At 42.1% G+C, this 27148-nt stretch overlaps 1 protein-coding gene across 2 annotated transcripts in view; it reads left to right on the top strand.

Moving 5' to 3' along the window:
* AXDND1 (axonemal dynein light chain domain containing 1) overlaps window positions 1–27148 on the top strand; it is a 163623-nt gene that overhangs the window by 31242 nt on the left and 105233 nt on the right. For both annotated transcript variants that reach the window (XM_056529377.1, XM_056529378.1), the window contains exons 3-5: window positions 2381–2481; window positions 5005–5101; window positions 16235–16320. In XM_056529377.1, the coding sequence (XP_056385352.1) occupies window positions 2381–2481; window positions 5005–5101; window positions 16235–16320 (284 nt within the window). The remainder of the gene's footprint in view (window positions 1–2380; window positions 2482–5004; window positions 5102–16234; window positions 16321–27148) is intronic.

The following is a 27148-nucleotide window of genomic DNA, read 5'->3' as shown; positions in this document are numbered from 1 at the left end:
ACATTGTATCCTATATGTTACCTTACACTCTGTATATAAGGTCACATTGTATCCTATACGTTACCTTATACTCTGTATATAGGGTCACATTGTATCCTATATGTTACCTTATTCTCTGTATATAGTGTCACATTGTATCTTATATGTTGCCTTATACTCTGTATATAAGGTCACATTGTATCCTATATGTTGCCTTATACTCTGTATATAAGGTCACATTGTATCCTATATGTTGCCTTATACTCTGTATATAGAGTCACATTGTATCCTATATGTTGCCTTATACTCTGTATATAGAGTCACATTGTATCCTATATGTTGCCTTATACTCTGTATATAGAGTCACCTTGTATCCTATATGTTGCCTTATACTCTGTATATAGGGTCACATTGTATCCTATATGTTGCCTTATACTCTGTATATAAGGTCACATTGTATCCTATATGTTGCCTTATACTCTGTATATAAGGTCACATTGTATCCTATATGTTGCCTTATACTCTGTATATAAGGTCACCTTGTATCCTATATGTTACCCTATACTCTGTATATAAGGTCACATTGTATCCTATATGTTACCTTATACTCTGTATATAGAGTCACATTGTATCCCATATGTTACCTTATACTCTGTATATAGAGTCACATTGTATCCTATATGTTACCTTATACTCTGTATATAAGGTCACATTGTATCCTATATGTTACCTTATACTCTGTATATAGTGTCACATTGTATCTTATATGTTACCTTACACTCTGTATATAAGGTCACATTGTATCCTATATGTTACCTTATACTCTGTATATAGGGTCACATTGTATCCTATATGTTACCTTATACTCTGTATATAGAGTCACATTGTATCTTATATGTTACCTTATACTCTGTATATAGGGTCACATTGTATCTTTTATGTTACCTTATACTCTGTATATAAGGTCACATTGTATCTTATATGTTACCTTATACTCTGTATATAGGGTCACATTGTATCCTATATGTTACCTTATACTCTGTATATAGGGTCACATTGTATCTTTTATGTTACCTTATACTCTGTATATAGAGTCACATTGTATCCTATATGTTACCTTATACTCTGTATATAGAGTCACCTTGTATCTTATATGTTACCTTATACTCTGTATATAAGGTCACATTGTATCCTATATGTTACCTTATACTCTGTATATAGAGTCACATTGTATCTTATATGTTACCTTATACTCTGTATATAGGGTCACATTGTATCCTATATGTTACCTTATACTCTGTATATAAGGTCACATTGTATCCTATATGTTACCTTATACTCTGTATATAGAGTCACATTGTATCTTATATGTTACCTTATACTCTGTATATAGGGTCACATTGTATCTTATATGTTACCTTATACTCTGTATATAGGGTCACATTGTATCTTATATGTTACCTTATACTCTGTTTATAAGGTCACATTGTATCCTATATGTTACCTTATACTCTGTATATAAGGTCACATTGTATCCTATATGTTACCTTATACTCTGTATATAAGGTCACATTGTATCCTATATGTTACCTTATACTCTGTATATAAGGTCACATTGTATCCTATATGTTACCTTATACTCTGTATATAGAGTCACATTGTATCCTGTATGTTGCCTTATACTATGTATATAGTGTCACCTTGTATCCTATATGTTACCTTATACTCTGTATATAGAGTCACCTTGTATCCTGTAACCTTATACTCTGTATATAGAGTCACCTTGTATCCTATATGTTGCCTTATACTCTGTATATAGAGTCACATTGTATCTTATATGTTACCTTATACTCTGTATATAGGGTCACATTGTATCTTATATGTTACCTTATACTCTGTATATAGGGTCACATTGTATCTTATATGTTACCTTATACTCTGTTTATAAGGTCACATTGTATCCTATATGTTACCTTATACTCTGTATATAAGGTCACATTGTATCCTATATGTTACCTTATACTCTGTATATAAGGTCACATTGTATCCTATATGTTACCTTATACTCTGTATATAAGGTCACATTGTATCCTATATGTTACCTTATACTCTGTTTATAAGGTCACATTGTATCCTGTATGTTGCCTTATACTCTGTATATAAGGTCACATTGTATCCTATATGTTACCTTATACTCTGTATATAGAGTCACATTGTATCCTGTATGTTGCCTTATACTATGTATATAGTGTCACCTTGTATCCTATATGTTACCTTATACTCTGTATATAGAGTCACCTTGTATCCTGTAACCTTATACTCTGTATATAGAGTCACCTTGTATCCTATATGTTGCCTTATACTCTATATGTATCTATAAGCCGATTTCTGATTGTTCCAGGTCTATGTTCGGCCCACGGACCCCGTCTGGCACCATCCTCTCCGCAGGACGAGGTTTCGGCATCTGACGGAGCAGCCGGTGTGTGTGTCGGGGGCCGGAAGGTGAGACGTCTGATCTATTATTAATATCTCACATTATGATTGGGATGGGGCCGACGTGTCCTATATCTGTAGATGCCCCAGAGACGTGTAGGGAAACTTCATACAGGTAACTCAACAAAACTAATTGGGAAATGACCGGCCTAATATAAAGCGACCAATTCTTATCATTCTTCTGGTGCATTTAGGATTAAGCCCCTTTCCATACAATCTTAATGATATTTCCTGTCATCTTATGTCCACAGTTCCCATACAGATCTTTGAGTCTCCATGGTAACAGACTACAGACCATGTAGTCTGATCCAGAGGTTACACCCTTCTATCTGTACCATAATAACTTGTATATATTTTAGTAAAACGCAGAGTTTGTTTGTAGTCTGTTACCATGGAGATGCACCAGATGCAGATTGTTACCATGGAGATGCACCAGATGCAGATTGTTACCATGGAGATGCACCAGATGCAGATTGTTACCATGGAGAGGCACCAGATGCAGATTGTAACCATGGAGATGCACCAGATGCAGATTGTTACCATGGAGATGCACCAGATGCAGATTGTTACCATGGAGATGCACCAGATGCAGATTGTTACCATGGAGATGCACCAGATGCAGATTGTTACCATGGAGATGCACCAGATGCAGATTGTTACCATGGAGAGGCACCAGATGCAGATTGTAACCATGGAGATGCAGCAGATGCAGATTGTTACCATGGAGATGCACCAGATGCAGATTGTTACCATGGAGATGCACCAGATGCAGATTGTTACCATGGAGATGCACCAGATGCAGATTGTTACCATGGAGATGCACCAGATGCAGATTGTTACCATGGAGATGCACCAGATGCAGATTGTTACCATGGAGTTGCACCAGATGCAGATTGTTACCATGGAGATGCACCAGATGCAGATTGTTACCATGGAGATGCACCAGATGCAGATTGTTACCATGGAGATGCACCAGATGCAGATTGTTACCATGGAGATGCACCAGATGCAGATTGTTACCATGGAGATGCACCAGATGCAGATTGTTACCATGGAGATGCACCAGATGCAGATTGTTACCATGGAGATGCACCAGATGCAGATTGTAACCATGGAGATTCACCAGATGCAGATTGTAACCATGGAGATGCACCAGATGCAGATTGTAACCATGGAGATGCACCAGATGCAGATTGTTACCATGGAGATGCACCAGATGCAGATTGTTACCATGGAGATTCACCAGATGCAGATTGTAACCATGGAGATGCACCAGATGCAGATTGTTACCATGGAGATGCACCAGATGCAGATTGTTACCATGGAGATGCACCAGATGCAGATTGTAACCATGGAGATGCACCAGATGCAGATTGTTACCATGGAGATGCACCAGATGCAGATTGTTACCATGGAGATGCACCAGATGCAGATTGTAACCATGGAGATGCACCAGATGCAGATTGTTACCATGGAGATGCACCAGATGCAGATTGTTACCATGGAGATGCACCAGATGCAGATTGTTACCATGGAGATGCACCAGATGCAGATTGTTACCATGGAGATGCACCAGATGCAGATTGTAACCATGGAGATGCACCAGATGCAGATTGTTACCATGGAGATGCACCAGATGCAGATTGTTACCATGGAGATGCACCAGATGGAGATGCACCAGATGCAGATTGTTACCATGGAGATGCACCAGATGCAGATTGTTACCATGGAGAAGCACCAGATGCAGTTTGTAACCATGGAGATGCACCAGATGCAGATTTTTACCATGGAGATGCACCAGATGCAGATTGTTACCATGGAGATGCACCAGATGCAGATTGTTACCATGGAGATGCACCAGATGCAGATTGTTACCATGGAGGTGCATTGGTTTTCGTTGGTGCTGTAAATGCAAAACAATAGGAAAACTTTAAACTAAAAGTTGGTTTATGTTTTATTTCAAATTCATTGAAACGAAACAAGTAAAACTTTAAAGGGGCTCTCCACTGCCTTTAGCGTTCAGAACATTTTGTTCCAAACACTAGGTGCAGGCTGCGTGGTTTGTGATGTCACACCCCCTCAATGCAAGTCTATGGGAGGGGGCATGGCATCCGCCATGCCCCCTCCCATATACTAGCATTGAGGGGGTGTGATGGCACAAGGGGGCGTGGCCTTGACGTCAACAAAATGTTCCGAATGCTGGGGCAGTGGAGTACCTCTTTAAAAGAGATGTCATTGGGGTGAGTCCAGACCATGGCACTTGGGATTTATCGAGTGGCCGCCATTGTTACAGCAGCCATATGGTGCCACATTTTGCCTGTGGTCCGGCTGAAGCTTTCCCGGTAATAACTGATCGCTTGTGGTTTATGAATCCAGATAATCAGCCGACCAACCTCAAAGTCATGGTCCCCGACTAAGACCTCCAGAATCTGGAGCAGTATAGGATTATAATGGGTCAGGTGGGTGTTGGGGACGACTATTTGCAGTGATATGATGATCGGTGCCATAAAAGGTCACATGTGGATATTTCAGGGACATTTCCTTCCTCTGTGATGCTGTAGTGATGGAGAAAAGAAACGCGTCAACTGAACAGCCGACAAACCGAAGTGATAAGACACCGAGAACAATGGTACGTGTGTGACCACGCTCCACCTGCATATATCACAGATCACCCCGTATATGATCACTGATCTCCTCATATATGATCACTGATCTCCACATATATGATCACTGATCTCCCTGTATATGATCACCCCATATATGATCACAGATCTCCCCATATATGATCACTGATCTCCCCATATATGATCACTGATCTCCCCATATATGATCACTGATCTCCCCATATATGATCACTGATCTCCTCATATATGATCACAGATCTCTCCATATATGATCACTGATCTCTCCATATATGATCACTGATCTCCTCATATATGATCACTGATCTCCTCATATATGATCACAGATCTCCCTGTATATGATCACTGATCTCCACATATATGATCACTGATCTCCACATATATGATCACTGATCTCCCCATATATGATCACTGATCTTCCCATATATGATCACAGATCTCCTCATTTGTGGTCGTTGCTACATGACTGATATGCGTAAAACTCTAATACTAACCTAACAACCAACTGTAACCAATAACCTATCAACCTCAACTAAGCAGTCTGAAGTGTGCCATAACTGCGGCGTAAAGAATATGCCTGGAAAAGAGGGCATACCCTGTGGTAAGTGTGATGAAATGAAAAGAAGGGGGGGGGGGCGGGTGGGAGCGAAGAACCCACGGCGTCATTGAAGGGGGGAGAGCCGTGGGTTCTTATGGTCATCCCGCTCCTCCCACAATTACAGGCCAGCTACGCAGGCCTTACCATTTGTGGTCGTTGCTACATGACTGATATGCGTAAAACCCTAATACTAACCTAACAACCAACTGTAACCAATAACCTATCAACCTCAACTAAGCAGTCTGAAGTGTGCCATAACTGCGGCGTAAAGAATATGCCTGGAAAAGAGGGCAAAACCCGGATTTAAACAAACATTTGTTTATCGCAGATTACAACACAAGAGACTGGAATGCGCTAGCCATTTCTTTGCGAGGGTTAGGGATATACTGCATGTAGCATCCGGTTTTCCAATGTCCTAATTTCATGATTACGTGGGCTGGGACCCCGTGCTTAGAAGCGGCTGTAGCTGCGCCAATACGGAAGGAGTGACCGGATAATGAAGTCGGGTCTCCTCCCAGCGACCTGACCAAATGCGTAAATGTTTGATGAATTGAGAAGTAGTTAGCGGGTTGGATCTGAAAGGGAGTAAAGGGTCGTCAGCTGATAACACAGGCATTCAACAATTCACGGAGGACTGTGACAGGACACCATTTGTGCACGGTGGGGAAAACCGGACAATCACAGTTTGACCGGAGACGAGGTCTTGGTCTGACTGAGGGACAGCTCGAAATGATCAGAGACATGTGACAGCTGACTGACCTTAGGAAAGGGCGCGTTAATGGTCCGAGCAGTACACTCACCCGGTCTGAGAAACCCATAATAGGCAAGGTACATGGCCGCTTTTAATGTGAGGCTATCACGAATACCCAATGGTGTGGAGTCTAACAAGTCGGACAACTGCCTGAACATGTTGCCTGTGATTGGTTGTCTGACTGGGCTGCGAGGGACTTCCTTCTCAAGGATGCCCTTCAGAGCGGACTTCACCAAGCGAGAAGAGAGTATAGAGTAACTACGGGTATTGGTCAAGGATAAATGGTGTTGGATACCGGCTAGATAACTCTTAATAGTATTGTGGGATAAATGCAGTGTGGTATGGCAAAACCCGACATATGCTAATAGGAAGGGAACTGAAATCTTGTCGCCCTCGGTGTGCTTGGATCTGAATTTGGAAAATGAGTTCCACGCCGTACCATAAATTTTTCGCGTATTTGCGGACAAGGAATCACTGACCAAACGTTTGGCTATCCGAAGGTGCTGGTTCAGTTCATGACTAGTGAATGGAACGGGGGAACTTGCGCCCCTATGGAATCGGCTTCTGACATCACCTGAAAGAAATGTGACAGGTTGTTCCTAGATAAGGCATCTGCTGCAATATTCTGGACTCCTTCAATGTGAGCACATGTGAAAGTAAATGTATGTAGTAGGGACAGCCAAACTAACCGTCTAGCCAAGCTCATTTATCTATAACATAGCTGACCGTCTAACACCAGGACAGAGAGAGAGTATCCGAAGACGTGTCGGATGAGAATTGTATACGTGACTGGACCTAGACAAGTATGTGCCCGGTGACAAGTGCGAAACGTTATACAAGTACCTTAACAACCTAGAACACCCTGAAGAGCATCTTTAGGAACGAGACTACACAGAGAAAGGAATGCACCGACAACGCAAGCAATCACAACCTGAAAACGTGTCAGGTTCGTGAGGTGATTACTTGGACAACAATAAACAACTCTTTAAACCAGGACAGAGGGAAAGTATCCGAAGACGTGTCGGACGAGAATCGTATGCGTAACCGGGTCTAGACGAGTATGCGCCCGGTGACAAGTGCGAAACGTTATACGAGTACCATATCAACCTAGAACACCATGAAGTACATTTTTGGGACATGACTACACAGAGAAAGGAGCGCATCGACAACGCAAGCAATCACAACCTGAAAGCGTGTCAGGTTCATGAGGTGATTACTTGGACAACAATAAATAACTCTTTAAACCAGGAGAGAGGGAAAGTATCCGAAGACGTGTCGGACGAGAATTGTATGCGTAACTGAGTCTAGATAAGTGTGTGCCCAGTGGTAAGTGCGAAAGTTTATACGAGTACCATGACAACCCAAAACATCGTGAATTCCGTTTTTTGAGAACGTGACTATATCGTAAAAGAGGTGCACTGACAACACAAGTAAACACAACCTGAAGACGTGTCAGGTTCATGAGGTGATTACTTGGATAATAAAACAAATCTTATCACCTATGTGTGGCGTTATTGCTGTTCTGAAGGCGTGTCAGTAACAACCGTGCAACGTACCCCCTGCAGGCGTGGCAGGCATGATGGGTATACATCACCTATGTGTGGCGTTATTGCTGTTCTGACGGCGTGTCAGTAACAACCGTGCAACGTACCCCTGCAGGCGTGGCAGGCATGATGGGTATACATCACCTATGTGTGGTGTTATTGCTGTTCTGAAGGCGTGTCAGTCATAACAATTATGCGACGTACCCTTTCTGTAACATGACAGGCTTAAGAGGTAAATACCACCTATGCGTAATGTCAGTGTCGTTCAGAAGGCATGTCAGTACCAACGATAATGAAACATACCCCGTCTGCAACGGTTTACTGGGTAAGCCCCGCCTGTGCGTCGTGTAATTGTCGTTCTGAATATGTGTCAGCAGCGACAACTGCTATGTATCACCCTGCCTATATAAAGATGCGTGCAGAACGACTACGTGTGAAACTGTCGTGAACCGCTATGCATGGCTGTACCACCAACTTGATGAACCTATACTCGGGCCAACCATATACGCGTATAGACCACCAGTGAACGCCTGAAGCTAACCACGACCGATGGCAGAGAATATGCCGGCAAGTAGTAACTATTATGACCACATACCTGCGTACGGGGCCACACCCCATGTGCTGTATGAGCATGTGCGCTGCACAAAACTGCGGGCGTACGAACTTCACAAATAGCGCAAGTGCATGTACAGAACACATGCCACGAGTGCACACGCAGCTTGATTCCCGCGTGCACCCAAGTAATATAACCCTACAAACATGCGTGATACAAGTCCTGCGAGCGGGTGTGCAGCACAATCCTTATGAGTGCATATTCAGTAGTAATCCTACGAGCGTGGGGCCATGTAATACTATAAACGTGCGTACAGTGTGACTCGTATGAGCGTGTACAAAGTATGATTCCTATGAGTGTGTACAACATGACTCCTACAAGAGCGTGTGTAGTATGAACCCTGCAAGCGAGTACAAGCGTGTATACCACGTAAACCTACGAGCAAGTGTACAGAATGGATGCTACATTGGTATGCACCGCATGAACTTTATGAATTATGCGAGCAAGTGTACCGTATAAATGCTACCGGCGAATGTACTGCATAATCCTAACGCGTGTAAAGTAAGAATCCAACAAGCGTGTGTACAGGATATCCTACCAGTGTGTACTGTGTACGGCATGAATCTTATAAGTGTGTACGCAGCATAATGCTACAAGTATGTACAAGCGTGTGTATAGAGTAAATGCTACAAGCATGCACCCCACAAATATGCTCAAGCGTGAGTGCAGTATGAATGCTACAAGCAAGCGTACACCATGAATCCTAAGGGTGAATGTACGATACAATCCTACAAGCGAGTGTACAGTATGAAACCTGTAGGCAAGTAAACGGCATAAACTCTACAAGTGTGTACTGTATGAAACTTACAGGCGTGTGTGCAGTATAAACCTTACAAAGGGGGTGTACAGTATGACCCTAAAAGCGTGTGTACGGTATAAAACTACAAGCGCGTAGAGAACGAATGAACCCTATAAGCGTGTGTGGCGTATAAATGTTACCGGCATGAATCCTACCAACGTGCATGGGTACCAGGATGTGTACAGCATGAACCCTACGGCATGATTCCTAGAAGTGAGAATCGTAGCTCCACAACAGCTGGAGGCACACCGCCCGGAAACACAGAAGTATAAATATAAAATAAATGAAAAGAAAACTGTGAGGAAGTTAGTTAAGAGACAAAAGGTTAGAAGTGAGCGCAGCTGTTGGTGTAGCGTGCCTTAGACTGACCAGATTGGCAGCTGTGGGGGTGAAGCATAAGGCCACAGGGTGGGGCGGAGCGGTGAGTCCGATTGAGTGTAAAGGTGTGCGAGTCTCAGTATACGGGAGACACATAGACCCTCCTCGCAGCACAGAACTACAAAATGTGATAATGATATATATGTGCAGGAGGCTGTTCACATAGAGCGGTAATGTTATACATGTGCAGGAGACTGTTCACATAGTGCGGTAATGATAAAATATGCAGGAGACTTGTTCACACAGTGCAGCAATCATATACATGTGCAAGAAGCCTAACACATAGTGCGGTAATGATAAAATATGCAGGAGACTGTTCACACAGTGCAGCAATCATATACATGTGCAAGAAGCCTAACACATAGTGCGGTAATGATAAGCATGTGCAGGAGACTGTTCACACAGTGCGGTAATGATATGCATGTGCAAGAAGCCTATCACACAGTGCGGTAATGATATACATGTGCAGGAGACTGTTCACACAGTGCGGTAATGATATGCATGTGCAAGAAGCCTATCACACAGTGCGGTAATGATATACATGTGCAGGAGACTGTTCACACAGTGCGGTAATGATATGCATGTGCAAGAAGCCTATCACACAGTGCGGTAATGATATACATGTGCAGGAGACTGTTCACACAGTGCGGTAATGATATGCATGTGCAAGAAGCCTATCACACAGTGCGGTAATGATATACATGTGCAGGAGACTGTTCACACGGTGCGGTAATGATATGCATGTGCAGGAGACTGTTCACACGGTGCGGTAATGATATACATGTGCAGGAGACTGTTCACACGGTGCGGTAATGATATGCATGTGCAGGAGACTGTTCACACGGTGCGGTAATGATATGCATGTGCAGGAGACTGTTCACACGGTGCGGTAATGATATGCATGTGCAAGAAGCCTAACACATAGTGCGGTAATGATATGCATGTGCAGGATACTGTTCACACAATGCAGTAATCATATACATGCGCAGCAAGCCGTTCACATAGTGCGGTAATGATATGCATGTGCAGGAGGCTGTTCACATAGTGCGGTAATGATATGCATGTGCAGGAGGCTGTTCACATAATAAAGTAATCATATACAGCCGAATGCCGATATGTAATACAATAACCTGGGGCCGGGCTGACCAAGGGTTTCCCTGAACTCCAGCTCACCTCCGGAGTCCGGGAACAGCCAGCGTTACCCCCGGTCAGCCACGGCCACTTACCACCACCATGCCGGCTGAAGCGACCTTCCAGTCAGCTGACTCCACGTGACTCCACCTCCTGCCGACATCACGTGACAAACCCTCAAGCGAAGAACCCACGGCGTCATTGAAGGGGGGAGATCCGTGGGTTCTTATGGTCATCCCGCTCCTCCCACAATTACAGGGCAGCTGCGCAGGCCTTACCATATATGATCACTGATCTCCCCATATATGATCACAGATCTCCTCATATATGATCACTGATCTCCCCATATATGATCACAGATCTCCCTGTATATGATCACTGATCTCCACATATATGATCACAGATCTCCACATATATGATCACAGATCTCCCCATATATAATCACTGATCTCCCCATATATGATCACTGATCTCTCCATATATGATCACTGATCTCCCCATATATGATCACTGATCTCTCCATATATGATCACAGATCTCCCTGTATATGATCACTGATCTTCCCATATATAATCACTGATCTCCCCATATATGATCACAGATCTCCTCATATATGATCACTGATCTCCCCATATATAATCACAGATCTCCTCATATATGATCACTGATCTCCCCATATATGATCACTGATCTCTCCATATATGATCACAGATCTCCCTGTATATGATCACTGATCTCCACATATATGATCACAGATCTCCACATATATGATCACTGATCTCCCCATATATGATCACTGATCTCTCCATATATGATCACAGATCTCCCTGTATATGATCACTGATCTTCCCATATATAATCACTGATCTCCCCATATATGATCACAGATCTCCTCATATATGATCACTGATCTCCCCATATATAATCACTGATCTCCCTGTACATGATCACTGATCTCCCCATATATAATCACTGATCTCTCCATATATGGTCACAGATCTCCCTGTATATGATCACTGATCTCCTCATATATGATCACAGATCTCCACATATATGATCACAGATCTCCCCATATATGATCACTGATCTCCACATATATGATCACAGATCTCCCCATATATGATCACTGATCTCCACATATATGATCACAGATCTCCCCGTATATGATCACAGATCTCCCCATATATAAGAACAGATCTCCCTGTATATGATCACAGATCACCGCATATATGATCACTGATCTCCTTATATATGATCACAGATCTCCCCATATATGATCACAGATCTACCCATATATGATCACAGATCTCCCCATATATGATAACAGACCTCCCCATATATGATCACAGATCTCCCCATATAGGATCACTGATCTCCCTGTATATGATCACAGATCTCCCCATATATGATCACTGATCTCCACATATATGATCACAGATCTCCCCGTATATGATCACAGATCTCCCCATATATGAGAACAGATCTCCCCATATATGAGAACAGATCTCCCTGTATATGATCACAGATCACCGCATATATGATCACTGATCTCCCTATATATGATCACAGATCTCCCCATATATGATCACAGATCTACCCATATATGATCACAGATCTCCCCATACATGAGAACAGATCTCCCCATATATGATCACAGATCTCCTCATATATAATCACAGATCTCCCTGTATATGATCACCGATCTCCCCATATATAATCACAGATCTCCCCATATATAATCACAGATCTCCCCATATATGATCACAGATCTCCCTGTATATGATCACAGATCTCCCCATATATGATCACTGATCATCCCATATATGATCACTGATCTCCCCATATATGATCACAGATCTCCCCATATATGATCACAGATCACCCCATATATGATCACAGATCTCCCCATATATGATCACAGATCTCCCAATATATGATCACAGATCTCTCCATATATATGATCACAGATCTCCCCATATATGATCACAGATCTCCCCATATATTATCACAGATCTCCCCATATATGATCACAGATCACCCCATATATGATCACAGATCACCCCATATATTATCACCTTATATTTTACCTTTTTAGTACAAAAACTATTGTTACTTTAAATTACCCCCCTGTGGGCAGTATCTTGGCTCTGCCCCCTTCACCTGCTATCAGGAGTCATAGCTCTCTTATGGTTACATGTCTCTACCTCTTGTCTTAACCTATGGCACTATTATCTGTGGCCAGAGCTCTCTTATAGTTACATGTCTCATCCTCTTATCTCTACTCTCTGGCACTACTATCTGGGGTCGGAGCTCTCCTGGGGTTACATGTCTCTACCTCTTGGCTCTATCCTATGGCACTGTTATCTGGGGTCGGAGCTCTCTTATGGTTACATGTCTCATCCTCTTATTTCTACTCTCTGGCACTACTATCTGTGGTCGGAGCTCTCTTATAGTTACATGTCTCATCCTCTTATCTCTACTCTCTGGCACTGTTATCTGGGGTCGGAGCTCTCCTGGGGTTACATGTCTCATCCTCTTATCTCTACTCTCTAGCACTACTATCTGTGGTCGGAGCTCTCTTATGGTTATATGTCTCATCCTCTTATCTCTACTCTCTGGCACTACTATCTGGGGGTCAGAGTTCTCTTATGGTTATATGTCTCATCCTCTTATCTCTACTCTCTAGCACTACTATCTGTGGTCGGAGCTCTCTTATGGTTATATGTCTCATCCTCTTATCTCTACTCTCTGGCACTACTATCTGGGGGTCAGAGTTCTCTTATGGTTATATGTCTCATCCTCTTATCTCTACTCTCTAGCACTACTATCTGTGGTCGGAGCTCTCTTATGGTTACATGTCTCATCCTCTTATGTCTACTCTCTGGCACTACTATCTGGGGTCGGAGTTCTCTTATAGTTACATGTCTCATCCTCTTATCTCTACTCTCTGGCACTACTATCTGTGGTCGGAGCTCTCTTATAGTTACATGTCTCATCCTCTTATCTCTACTCTCTAGCACTACTATCTGTGGTCGGAGCTCTCTTATGGTTACATGTCTCATCCTCTTATTTCTACTCTCTGGCACTACTATCTGTGGTCGGAGCTCTCTTATAGTTACATGTCTCATCCTCTTATCTCTACTCTCTAGCACTACTATCTGTGGTCGGAGCTCTCTTATAGTTACATGTCTCATCCTCTTATCTCTACTCTCTAGCACTACTATCTGGGGTCGGAGTTCTCTTATGGTTATATGTCTCATCCTCTTATCTCTACTCTCTGGCACTACTATCTGGGGGTCAGAGTTCTCTTATGGTTATATGTCTCATCCTCTTATCTCTACTCTCTAGCACTACTATCTGTGGTCGGAGCTCTCTTATGGTTACATGTCTCATCCTCTTATTTCTACTCTCTGGCACTACTATCTGGGGTCAGAGCTCTCTTATAGTTACATGTCTCATCCTCTTATCTCTACCCTATGGCACTGTTATCTGGGGTCAGAGTTTTCTTATGGTTACATGTCTCATCCTCTTATCTCTACTCTCTGGCACTGTTATCTGTGGTCGGAGCTCTCTTATAGTTACATGTCTCTACCTCTTATCTCTACTCTCTGGCACTGTTATCTGGGGTCGAAGCTCTCCTGGGGTTACATGTCTCTACCTCTTGGCTCTACCCTATGGCACTACTACCTGGGGTCGGAGCTCTCCTGGGGTTACATGTCTCTACCTCTTGGCTCCACCCTATGGCACTATTATCTGGGGTCAGAGCTCTCTTATGGTTACATGTCTCATCCTCTTATCTCTACTCTCTAGCACTACTATCTGGGGTCGGAGCTCTCTTATGGTTACATGTCTCACCCTCTTATCTCTACTCTCTGGCACTACTATCTGGGGTCGGAGCTCTCTTATAGTTACATGTCTCTGCCTCTTATTTCTACTCTCTGGCACTATTATCTGTGGTCGGAGCTCTCCTGGGGTTACATGTCTCTACCTCTTATTTCTACTCTCTGGCACTACTATCTGGGGTCGGAGCTCTCTTATGGTTACATGTCTCATCCTCTTGGCTCTACCCTATGGCACTGTTATCTGGGGTCGGAACTCTCTTATAGTTACATGTCTCATCCTCTTATCTCTACTCTCTGGCACTACTATCTGGGGTCGGAGCTCTCTTATGGTTACATGTCTCATCCTCTTGGCTCTACCCTATGGCACTGTTATCTGGGGTCGGAACTCTCTTATAGTTACATGTCTCATCCTCTTATCTCTACTCTCTGGCACTACTATCTGGGGTCGGAGCTCTCTTATAGTTACATGTCTCTACCTCTTATTTCTACTCTCTGGCACTATTATCTGGGGTCGGATCTCTCTTATAGTTACATGTCTCTACCTCTTGGATCTACCCTATGGCACTACTACCTGGGGTCGGAGCTCTCCTGGGGTTACATGTCTCTACCTCTTGGCTCTACCCTATGGCACTACTATCTGGGGTCAGAGCTCTCTTATGGTTACATGTCTCATCCTCTTATCTCTACTCTCTAGCACTACTATCTGGGGTCGGAGCTCTCTTATGGTTACATGTCTCATCCTCTTATCTCTACTCTCCAGCACTACTATCTGGGGTCGGAGCTCTCTTATGGTTACATGTCTCATCCTCTTATCTCTACTCTCTGGCACTATTATCTGGGGTCGGAGCTCTCCTGGGGTTACATGTCTCTACCTCTTGGCTCTACCCTATGGCACTACTATCTGGGGTCGGAGCTCTCTTATAGTTACATGTCTCTACCTCTTATCTCTACTCTCTGGCACTACTATCTGGGGTCGGAGCTCTCTTATAGTTACATGTCTCATCCTCTTATCTCTACTCTCTGGCACTGTTATCTGGGGTCGGAGTTCTCTTATAGTTACATGTCTCATCCTCTTATCTCTACTCTCTGGCACTGTTATCTGGGGTCGGAGCTCTCTTATAGTTACATGTCTCATCCTCTTATCTCTACTCTCTGGCACTGTTATCTGGGGTCGGAGTTCTCTTATGGTTACATGTCTCTACCTCTTATCTCTACTCTCTGGCACTACTATCTGGGGTCGGAGCTCTCCTGGGGTTACATGTCTCTACCTCTTATGTCTACCCTCTTCCGCTGCTTCTAGGGTCAGAGCTCGGTTGGGACACATTGGACTCCAATTTCAGATTTGACCATCAGGACCCCAGGAGCTTGTACCCGGCTGCCATTAGTATCTGTAGGGGTTAATGTGGACATTTAGGTTGTTCTTTTTCTATGTAATAACTGAGAACATTTTTTTTCTTCTTCTAGGGTCCAGGGATGGAGGAAAGTCTCCTGCCGAGTGAATTTTACATAGTGAAGAATAAAGGGGTTTTGGGGCTGGAGTATTATGAGGAGTGAGTACCTGTATATTACAATGGTGGGGAGATGTCCGGACAGAATGGGGATCACATAGTTCCTGTTCTATTATGGCTCTGGGAAGGAAAGAGTTTAATTATACAGAATACTGTAAATTCTGGAAGTGTACGGTGTATATGATGTCCCTATATATCAGGGGTCTCAAACTGGGGGCCCTCCAGATGTTCCAAAAAAAAAAAAAAAGTTGAACTTTTGCAACATCTGGAGGGCCACCAGTTTGAGACCCCTGATATATATGATCAAAGATCCCCCCATATATGATCACAGATCTCTCCATATATGATCACAGATCTCTCCATATATGATCACATATCACCCCATATGTGATCACAGATCTCTCCATATATGAGCACAGATCTCTCCATATATGTGATCACAGATCTCCCCATATATGATCACAGATCACCCCATGTATGAGCACAGATCTCCCCATATATGATCACAGATCTCCCCATGTATGATCACAGATCTCCCCATATATGAGCACAGATCACCCCATATATGAGCACAGATCTCCCCATATATGATCACAGATCTCCCCATATATGAGCACAGATCTCCCCATATATGATCACAGATCTCCCCATGTATGATCACAGATCTCCCCATATATGAGCACAGATCACCCCATATATGAGCACAGATCTCCCCATATATGATCACAGATCTCCCCATATATGATCACAGATCTCCCCATATATGATCACAGATCTCCCCATATATGATCACAGATCTCCCCATATATGATCACAGATCTCCCCATATATGATCACAGATCTCCCCATATATGATCACAGATCACCACATATATGATCACAGATCTCCCCATATATGATCACAGATCACCCCATATATTATCACAGATCTCCCCATATATGATCACAGATCTCTCCATATATGATCAATAGAGATGAGCAAATCGAATCGGACAAAGTCGAATTTATTCTGAACTTCATGAAAAACTTGTTTCGGACCGGATCCGGACTTCGACTCGATTTGAAATAAATTTCTTCATTAGCGACACCCCTGCGATCCTCCTGTATAATGTGCAGATGTGAGCGGCTTTCTCCTGCACTCGCATCTCTGCAATAGATAGGACGATCGCATCAGGTGTCAGGAGTGATACCCTCTGTGATCTGTCCTTAACTGCAGGTACTACTACTCCCAACATGGAGCACACTCTGTTCCCTGCTGGGAGCTGTAGTATCTGCATTAATAGACAGATCGCAGTGGGTGTCACTTCTGACACCCGATGCGATTTTCCTGTATAATGTATAGACGGCCGGCCGCTCTTCTCTGGTCCCACTGTAGTATGAGTATATGCCGTATATATACCTATTCATATTTCCCACAGAGAGCTGTGATTGGCTGGAACCATCTGGCCAATCACATCTCTCTGCAGGAAATATGAATGTGATGTTCTATTCACATCACTGGCCGGCCGAAGTGTAGTGCAGAGATGCGAGCGGAGGAGAAAGCTGCTGCATCTCTGCAATAGATAGAACGATCGCATCAGTTGTCAGGAGTGACACCTGCTGGGATCAGTCTATTAGTACAGGTACTACAGCTCCAATCATGGAACAGTGTGTTCCATGCTGGGAGTACTAGTACTACCTAAAAATGTACAAAATAGAGAGAAAAAAGTGAAACACACACACACACACACTTTATTATACACAATATTAAAATACATTAATAAAAAAAATAAAAAAATTATTATAAAAAATATATTATTTTTACATTTAAATGGTCCCTTTCTACATTTTTATTATTGTTGGTTACATTTTTAGGTCCCTGCCCGCCCACATAAATTGATCCCTGTTTGAAAATTAACATTAACATTTTTTTTGTTTGTCCATTTTTGGGAGCAGGCAGGGGCAATCATTTATTTATTGTCACTTAACTTTTTTAGCCCCATTTTTAATATTGAGCGCTGAGCTCAATATTAAAAATGGGGCTAAAAAAGTTAAGTGAAAATAAAAAAAATATGATTTAGAATGAAAACTAGAAAAAGAAAAATTATGAGATGCACTCCTCGTTCATTTTTAATATTGAGCGCTGAATTTTCTGGTCCCTGCCCGCTCCCGAAAATTGAAAGACAAAAAAAAATCTTAATGTTAATTCTTTAGACAGGGATCAATTTATGTGGGTGGCAGGGACCTAAAAATGTAGCCGTCAATAATAAAAATGTAGAAAGGGGCCATTTAAATGTAAAAATAATATCTTTTTTATAATTTTTTTAAATTCTTTTTTATTATTAATGTATTTAAATATTGTGTTTAAGTAAGTGCATGTGTGTGTTTCACTTTTTTTTCCTCTTTTTTTTAAACATCTTTTAGGTAGCACTAATACTCGCAGCATGGAACAGACTGTTCCATGATGGGAGCTGTAGTACCTGTACTAATACGGAAAAAGATAAAAAAGCGCTCCAATGTGAAGGACTTAGATGTTCTCGGTGAGGCCCCTTTGCGTAGAGTGCAAGATTTATGGTAAGATTTATTGGTAAGATTATTAAAACATGTAACGCGTTTCCAGGGCGGCTTGCCCTCTTCATCAGACATGTACAATCAAACAAACAGCTCATTTAAATACCAAAATACAAAAATGCATAACAGGAAATGACATCACTGTGCCGGTACTGCAAAAATCCAAAAAAAATATATAAAAAATCCATAACAAAAAATGCTAAAAATAAAAATCAATCATTTCCTATGTTGTCTTCTCAATAATTTCATTTAAACCAAGAGGCCAGAGGGAATTTAACTTAAAGATCCAAAAAGACTTCCAGTTAATGAGTCTCTGATATCGATCATGACAGTCAGCAGGTATAGTTTCTAAAATACAAAGTTTTATAGAGTTGCAATCCCCATTATCTGGCAAAGTAAGGAAGGTCCAGCGAGGTAGTTCAAGCAAAGCACAATGGTTTATTCAGCAATTAGTCAACATAGACGACAGGTGACGCGTTTCTGCCACAGTATGTGGCCTTAGTCATACCTCCCCATTATGTTTTGCAGCAATATGCCGCGATAGACTATGTAATTAAAACTTTTTATTTACATTATATCGATGTTTAATCATGCAGACTCGTACAAATTGAATCGTACCACATACTGCAACCGGCAAGTACAGGTAATCATGTACAATACATCAGTAGAGGAGCAATCAAAGTGACCTTTAAAGGGGTACTCCGCTGCTCAGTGTTTGGAACAAACTGTTCCGTACGCTGGAGCCGATGCCGGGAGCTCATGACGTCATAGCCCTGCCCCCTCGATGCAAGTCTATGGGAGGGGGCGTGACGGCTGTCACGCCCCCTCCCATAGACTTGCATTGAGGGGGCGGGGGTGTGATGTCATGAGGGGGCGGGGCTATGATGTCACAAGATCCAAACAATGAGCAGCGGAGTACCCCTTTAAGGATGAACTTCTCACCAGTAGAATTGGAGATACTGAATTTTACCGCAGGGACTGACACCCAAGAACAACATAAACATCTAGTATTTTTACAAGGGAAAGAACCATCATTCCTTGAAGTAATTAATTTCTCTTCCATAAGTTTTTTTTCCAAAATATTCTTTTTGACGGGTTTTTGCCCGTCTAAATGTAAGCCCAGTTTTTTTTGGGAGTATTTTATGTAATATTGGGTCTATATATATATATATATATATATATATATATATATATATATATGTACTGGTCAACGTTTATTAATTGTCTCTCGTATTTTTTGTGTAACACAACTATAGGTGGTAATAAAGTTAAATTTTAAATTCCTGTCTTTTGCATTTAGTGTTTTCACACTTATTTTTATTGTACATTTTGAGGCGATTCGAGGACCTTTTTATCGCACAGTCCCCTTTTTTTTTTTTATATTTTGTATTTTAAGCGCTTTATAGATGATTTCTTTTTTATATGGAGGGGGATCTTTGATGAAGCAAAAAAATGTGTTGACCATTTGCATATTAAAGGGGTATTCCAGGCAAAAACTTTTTTTTATATATCAACTGGCTCCGGAAAGTTAAACAGATTTGTAAATTACTTCTATTAAAAAATCTTAATCCTTCCAATAGTTATTAGCTTCTGAAGTTTTCTGTCTAACTGCTCAATGATGATGTCACGTCCCGGGAGCTGTGCATGATGGGAGAATATCTCCATAGGAGCTGGACAGCTCCCGTGACGTGAGTCATCAGAAAGCAGTTAGACAGAAAACAGCAACTCAACTTCAGAAGCTAATAACTATTGGAAGGATTAAGATTTTTTAATAGAAGTAATTTACAAATCTGTTTAACTTTCCGGAGCCAGTTGATATATATAAAAAAAAAGTTTTGGCCTGGAATACCCCTTTAATGACTGGGGTTTGCATTTCACTCTGAATTTCTCCAGGCAGAAATTTTTTTTTTTCTTAGAAATAAAAGATTTTAAAGAGGAAAAAAATTCAATTGGTAAAGGTACGCACTTTAAAAGTGTAGATGTAAACAGTTTCTTGGGTTTCGATAGCTGCCACTATCCAAAGTGGCTCCAAAATATCCCTTACGGGCAATATCGTAGAATGAGAAAAAATTGTAGTTCCATACAAGATTACTGTGAGCAATCTAAAATACTATATAATCGTCTTCGTGAAAAAAAATATCCAAAAAAAGATTATTAAAAAAATGCATATATAAAAGCGGGTTCTCCAGAGCAATCTGATTCAATAAAATATAACAACAACAATAATAAAAGTGGGAAAACACTAAAGGCAAAAGACCCAAATTTTTAATTTTACTTTATTAACACCTATAGTTGTGCTACACAAAAAATATGAGAGATAATTAATAAACATTGGCCAGTAGTAGATATGGACCCAATATTACATAAAATACTCCCAAAATTCACCTGGGCTTATATGTACATTAGATGGGCAAAAACCCTCCGCAATGTTCAGTCACCAAGTCGCATGAAGAATATTTCTGAAAAAAAACCCTTATGGAAGAGAAATTAATTACTTCAACGAATGATGGTTCTTTCCCTTGTAAAAATACTAGATGTTTATGTTGTTCTTGGGTGTCAGTCCCTGCGGTAAAATTCATTATCTCCAATTCTACTGGTGAGAAGTTCATCCTTAAAGTGGTACTCCGGCGCTAAGACATCTTATCCCCTATCCAAAGTATAGGGGATAAGATGCCTGATCGCGGGGGTCCCGCTGCTGGGGCCCCCCGTGATCTTCCACGCTGCATCCCGTTAGAATCAGTCCCCGGAGCGTGTTCGCTCCGGGTCTGATTACTAGCAATCACTGGGACGGAGCATAGTGACTAATGACGTCACTGCTCCGCCCCCGTGGGACGTCACGCTCCGCCCCCTCAATGCAAGCCTATGGACTTGCCTATGGCAATAGACTTGCATTGAGGGGGCGGAGCGTGACGTCACACGGTGGAGGAGCCATGATGTCACTATGCTTCGTGGTCGAGATAGACTCAGCCTGAGGACCTCCAGCGGTTCCGGAAGCCGCTAAAGGTGGGTGCTGCATGATAGATCCCGGGGGTCCCCAGCAGCGGGACCCCGGCGATCTGACATCTTATCCCCTATCCTTTGTATAGGGGATAAGATGTCTTAGCGACGGAGTAACCCTTTAAAAGGGGTACTCCGCTGCTCAGCGTTTGGAACAAACTGTTCCGAACGCTGGAGCCGGAAGCTTGTGACATAATAGTCCCGCCCCCTCATGATGTCGCACTACGCCTCCCTCAATGCAAGTCTGTGGGAGGGGGCGTGACAGCCGTCACGCCCCCTCCCATAGACTTGCATTGAGGGGGCGGGGCGTGACATCATGAGGGGGCAGGGCTATGACGTCACGAGTTCCGGGCACCGGCTCCAGCGTTCGGAACAGTTTGTTCCAAACGCTGAGCAGCGGAGTACCCACTTTGATTGTTCCTCTACGCATGTATTGTACATGATTACCTGTACTTGCAGGTCACAATACGTGGTGCGATTCAATCTGTACGAGTCTGCATGAATAAACATAGATATAATATAAATAAAAAGTTTTAATTACATAGTCTATTGCGGCATATTGCTGCACAACATAATGGGGAGGGCAACCCTATAAAACGTTGTATTTTAGAAACTATACCTGCTGAATGTCATGATCGATATCAGAGACTCATTAACCGGGAGTCTTTTTGATCTTTAACCCGTTAATGACCATGGACGTCTATGCTTGTCCACGTGCCGTTAACGCGGTATGACTTGAGCCCGCATCATACCAGCCGGCCCCCAGCTGATTCTTGGGGGCCGGTGTTAATAGCTGACATGTGGCGATCGCTGCGGCCGGCTATTAACCCTTTAGATTGCCGCTGTCAAAGCTGGCAGTGGCATCTAAAGGTACCTTTTCCCCATCCCTGGTGGTCCAGTGGGGTGGATTGCCAACCCCGCGGGGGGGCATCCACTGTGGAGATAGCCTGAGGGCTTACCTCTGCTGTTGTGCCGGCTCTGGGGCTCAGAATGATAAAGCTTGGCAGGACCAGGCTTTATCAATCGAGAGCAGAGCACACAGATCAATGTGGTTTTATGGAACCACATTGCCCTGTATGAGGAATGAAATGGTTCCTCCTAAAAGTCCCCTAAGGGTACTAAAAGTGTAGAAAAAAAAAAGTTTAAAAACACACACATTAACCCCTTCCTTATTAAAAGTTTAAATCACCCCCCTTTTCTCAAATTCCATATAAAAAAATATATAAACATAATAAAATCAAACATATGTGGTATCGCTGCGTGCATAAGTGTCCGAACTATAAAAATGTATCATTAATTAAACCGCACAGTCAATGGCATACGCGCAAAAAGCAATCAGAAAGTCAGATCAAAACAAAAATGGTACCGATTGAAACTTCAGATTACTGCGCAAAAAATGAGCCCTCATACCGCCCCGTACGTGGAAAAATAAAAAAAGTTATAGGGGTCAGAAGAGGACAATTTTAAATGTATTAATTTTTGTGCATGTAGTTAGGATTTTTTCCAAGTACGAAAAAATCCAACCTATATAAGTAGGGGATCATTTTAATCATATGGACCTACAGAATAAAGAGAAGGTGTCATTTTTACAGAAAAATTTACTGCGTAGAAATGGAAGCCCCCCAAAATTTACAAAATGGTGTTTTTTTGTAACGTCGAGCGCTCCGGGTCCCTGTCCCTCCCCGGAGCGCTCGCGGCGTTCTTCTGCCTGCAGCGCCCCGGGCAGTCCCGCGGTCCGGGAGCGCTGCTCTGGTGTCCCCGGCGGGGATGCGATCCGCGTGGCAGGACGTGCCCGCCCGCGGGTCGCATCCCGATTCTCTCACCTGCCCCGTCCTCCTTTGGCTCCGTCCCGGCGCGCGGCCCCGCTCTCTAGGGCGTGCGCGCGCCGGCTCTGTGAAATTTAAGGGCCAGTGCACCACTTTTTGGTGCCTGGCCCAATCAGTGTATACATCCAAGCACTACATAAACCCACTTCGCCTTCCTGTCCTCGCCGGATCTTGTTGCCCTAGTGCCCTGAGAAAGCGTTTAGTGTGTATCCCTAGCCTATGTATCCAGACCCCTGCTGTTGCCCCTGACTATGAACCTTGCCACCTGCCTTGACCTTCTGCTACGTCTGACCTCGCCTTGCCTTGTCCTTGTGTACCGCGCCTGTCTCAGCTGTAAGCGAGGTTGAGTCACTATCGGGTGGAACGACCTGGGGGTTATCTGCCGCAGCAAGTCCATCCCGCTTTGCGGCGTGAAAACCAGTAACCTCTTAGATTCCGTTCCCCTAGTACGGCCCACGCCATCACCTCACTGACACAGAGGATCCACTCACGTGTCCTCTCCGCATACCAGTCCGGACCCTGAAATTTTTCTTCAATTTTGTCGCACAATGATTTTTTTCCCTGTTTCGCCGTAGATTTTTGGGTAAAACAACTAATGTCATTACAAAGTAGAATTGGTGGCGCAAAAAATAAGCAATCATATGGATTTTCAGGTGCAAAATTGAAAGGGTTATGATTTTTAAAAGGTAAGGAGGAAAAACAAAAGTGCAAAAACAGAAAAACACTCGGTCCTTAAGGGGTTAAGTTAAATTCCCTCTGGCCTCTTGGTTTAAATGAAATTATTGAGAAGACAACATAGGAAATTATTTATTTTTCATTTTTTCTTTTTAGCATGTTTTTTTTAATACATTTTTATGAATTTTTATATATTTTATGTATTTTTGCAGTACCCGCACAGTGATGTCATTTAATGTTATGTATTTTCGTATTTTGGTATTTAAATGAGCTGTTTGTTTGATTGTACATGTCTGATGAAGAGGGCATCCTGCCCTTGAAACGCGTTACATGTTTTATTATTCTTACCAATAAATCTTACCCCGTTGTATGGACATCGCTTTTTAAATTCCTTATTCATGCACGCACCTGTGTGTTACCCTTTCCACTGTACTAATACGAGGCACTGATATTACTAGATAGGTAAATTAGTAAAAAACATTAAAAAATATTCAGATTAGGTTATCTGAAGTATTCTGAGGTTATAGAAGTATTTGCAATCACTGTTGGTGAATACGGTAATTTTAAATCCTATCATTTTAAATCTGAATATTTTTTATGTTTTTTTTTTGTTTTTTTTTCTTAATTTTTGACACATTATTTCTATTTTTATACTAGCATAATAAAAGCTTAGTTTTACGGTTCCCCGTACAGTCACTATTTTTCTATTACTTTTTCTGGAAGACCTAATTTATGTATTTAGTAATATCATTGCCCTGTATTAGTACAGGTACTACAGCTCCCATCATGGAACAGTCTGTTCCATGCTGGGAGTAGTAGCACTACCTAAAAAGTTTAAATAAAAATAAAAGAGTTAAACAAACATGCACACACACTTTATTAAGCACAATATTAAAATACATTACTATAAAAAAAAATAAAAAAGTATTATAAAAAATATATTATTTTTACATTTTAAATGGCCCCTTTCTAAATTTTTATTATTGTCGGCTACATTTGTCCCTGCCCGCCCACATAAATTGATCCCTGTTTAAAAATGAACATTAAAATTTTTTTTTTTTGTCTTTCAATTTTCGTGAGCGGGCAGGGACCAGAAAATTCAGCGCTCAATATTAAAAATGAATGAGGAGTGCATTTCATAATTATATTTTTTTTCTAGTTTTCGTTCTAAATCCAATCTTTTTTTATTTTCACTTTGCTTTTTTAGCCCCATTTTTAATATTGAGCGCTGAATTTTCTTGTCCCTGCCCGCTCTCGAAAATTGAAAGGGGGGGGGGGGGGGGAGCTAAAAATAATAAAAATAATAAAAATATTATAATAATAAAAATTTAGAAATGGGCCATTTAAATGTAAAAAATATATATTTTTTGTTATGAATTCTCAATCTTTTTTTTATTAGTAATGTATTTTAATATTGTGTTTTAATAAAGTGTGTGTATGTGTGCGTGTGTGTGTTTCACTTTTTTCCCCTCTATTTTTGACATTTTTTAGGTAGTACTACTACTCCCAGTGTGGAACAGGAACAGACTGTTTCATGATGGGAGCTGTAGTACCTGTACTAATAGACAGATCGCCCCGGGTGTCACTCCTGACACCCGATGTTATCATTCTATATTTTGCAGAGATGTAGCAGCTTTCTCCTGCGCTCGCATCTCTGCACAATACTCCGGCCGGCCAGTGATGTGAATATAATTCACATCACTTATTCATATTTCCTGCAGAGAGCTGTGATTGGCCAGATGGTTCCAGCCACTCACAGCTCTGCGTGAAATATGAATAATAGGTGTATATACGGCATATACTCATACTACAGTGGGGCCAGAGAAGAGCGGCAGACTGCCCGCATCTATACATTATACAGGACGATCGCATCGGGTGTCAGATCGTCCTGCGATCTGTCTATTAATGCAGATACTACAGCTCCCAGCATGGAGCAGAGTGTGCTGCATATTGGGAGCAGTAGTACCTGCAGTTAAGGGCAGATCACAACGGATGTCACTCCTGACACCCAATGCGATCGTCCTATCTAGATGCGAGAAAGCCGCCCGCATCTATACATTATACAGGACGATCGCAGTGGGTGTCAGGAGTGACACCCGGGGCAATCTGTCTATTAGCATAGGTACTACTACTCCCATCATGAAACAGTCTGTTCCATGTTGGGAGTAGTAGTGCTACCTAAAAAATTAAAAAAAACTAGAGAAAAAAAAGTGAAACACACACATACACTTTATTAAACACATTATTAAAATACATTACTAATAAAAATTCGCTGAGAATTTATTCGGATCTAATCAATTTTTTATTTGGCAAAGTGGCCGAATCGAATTTTTCAAAAATATGCTCATCTCTAATGATCACACATCACCCCATATATGATCACAGATCTCCCCATATATGATCACAGATCTCCCTATATATGATCACAGATCTCCCCATATATGATCACAGATCACCCCATATATGATCACAGATCTCCCCATATATGATCACAGATCTCCCCATATATGATCACAGATCTCCCTATATATGATCACAGATCTCCCCATATATGATCACAGATCTCCCTGTAGATGATCACAGATCTCATTGTATATGATCACAGATCTCATTGTATATGATCACAGATCTCCCCTTATATGATCACAGATCTCCCCATATATGATCACAGATCTCCCCATATATGATCACAGATCTCCCTGTATATGATCACAGATCTCCCCATATATGATCACAGATCTCCCTGTAGATGATCACAGATCTCATTGTATATGATCACAGATCTCCCCATATATGATCACAGATCTCCCCATATATGATCA

The sequence above is a fragment of the Hyla sarda genome, chromosome 7 (genome assembly GCF_029499605.1).
Source record: "Hyla sarda isolate aHylSar1 chromosome 7, aHylSar1.hap1, whole genome shotgun sequence".
NCBI lineage: Eukaryota > Metazoa > Chordata > Amphibia > Anura > Hylidae > Hyla > Hyla sarda.
This window is presented reverse-complemented; position numbering and strand designations above follow the sequence as displayed.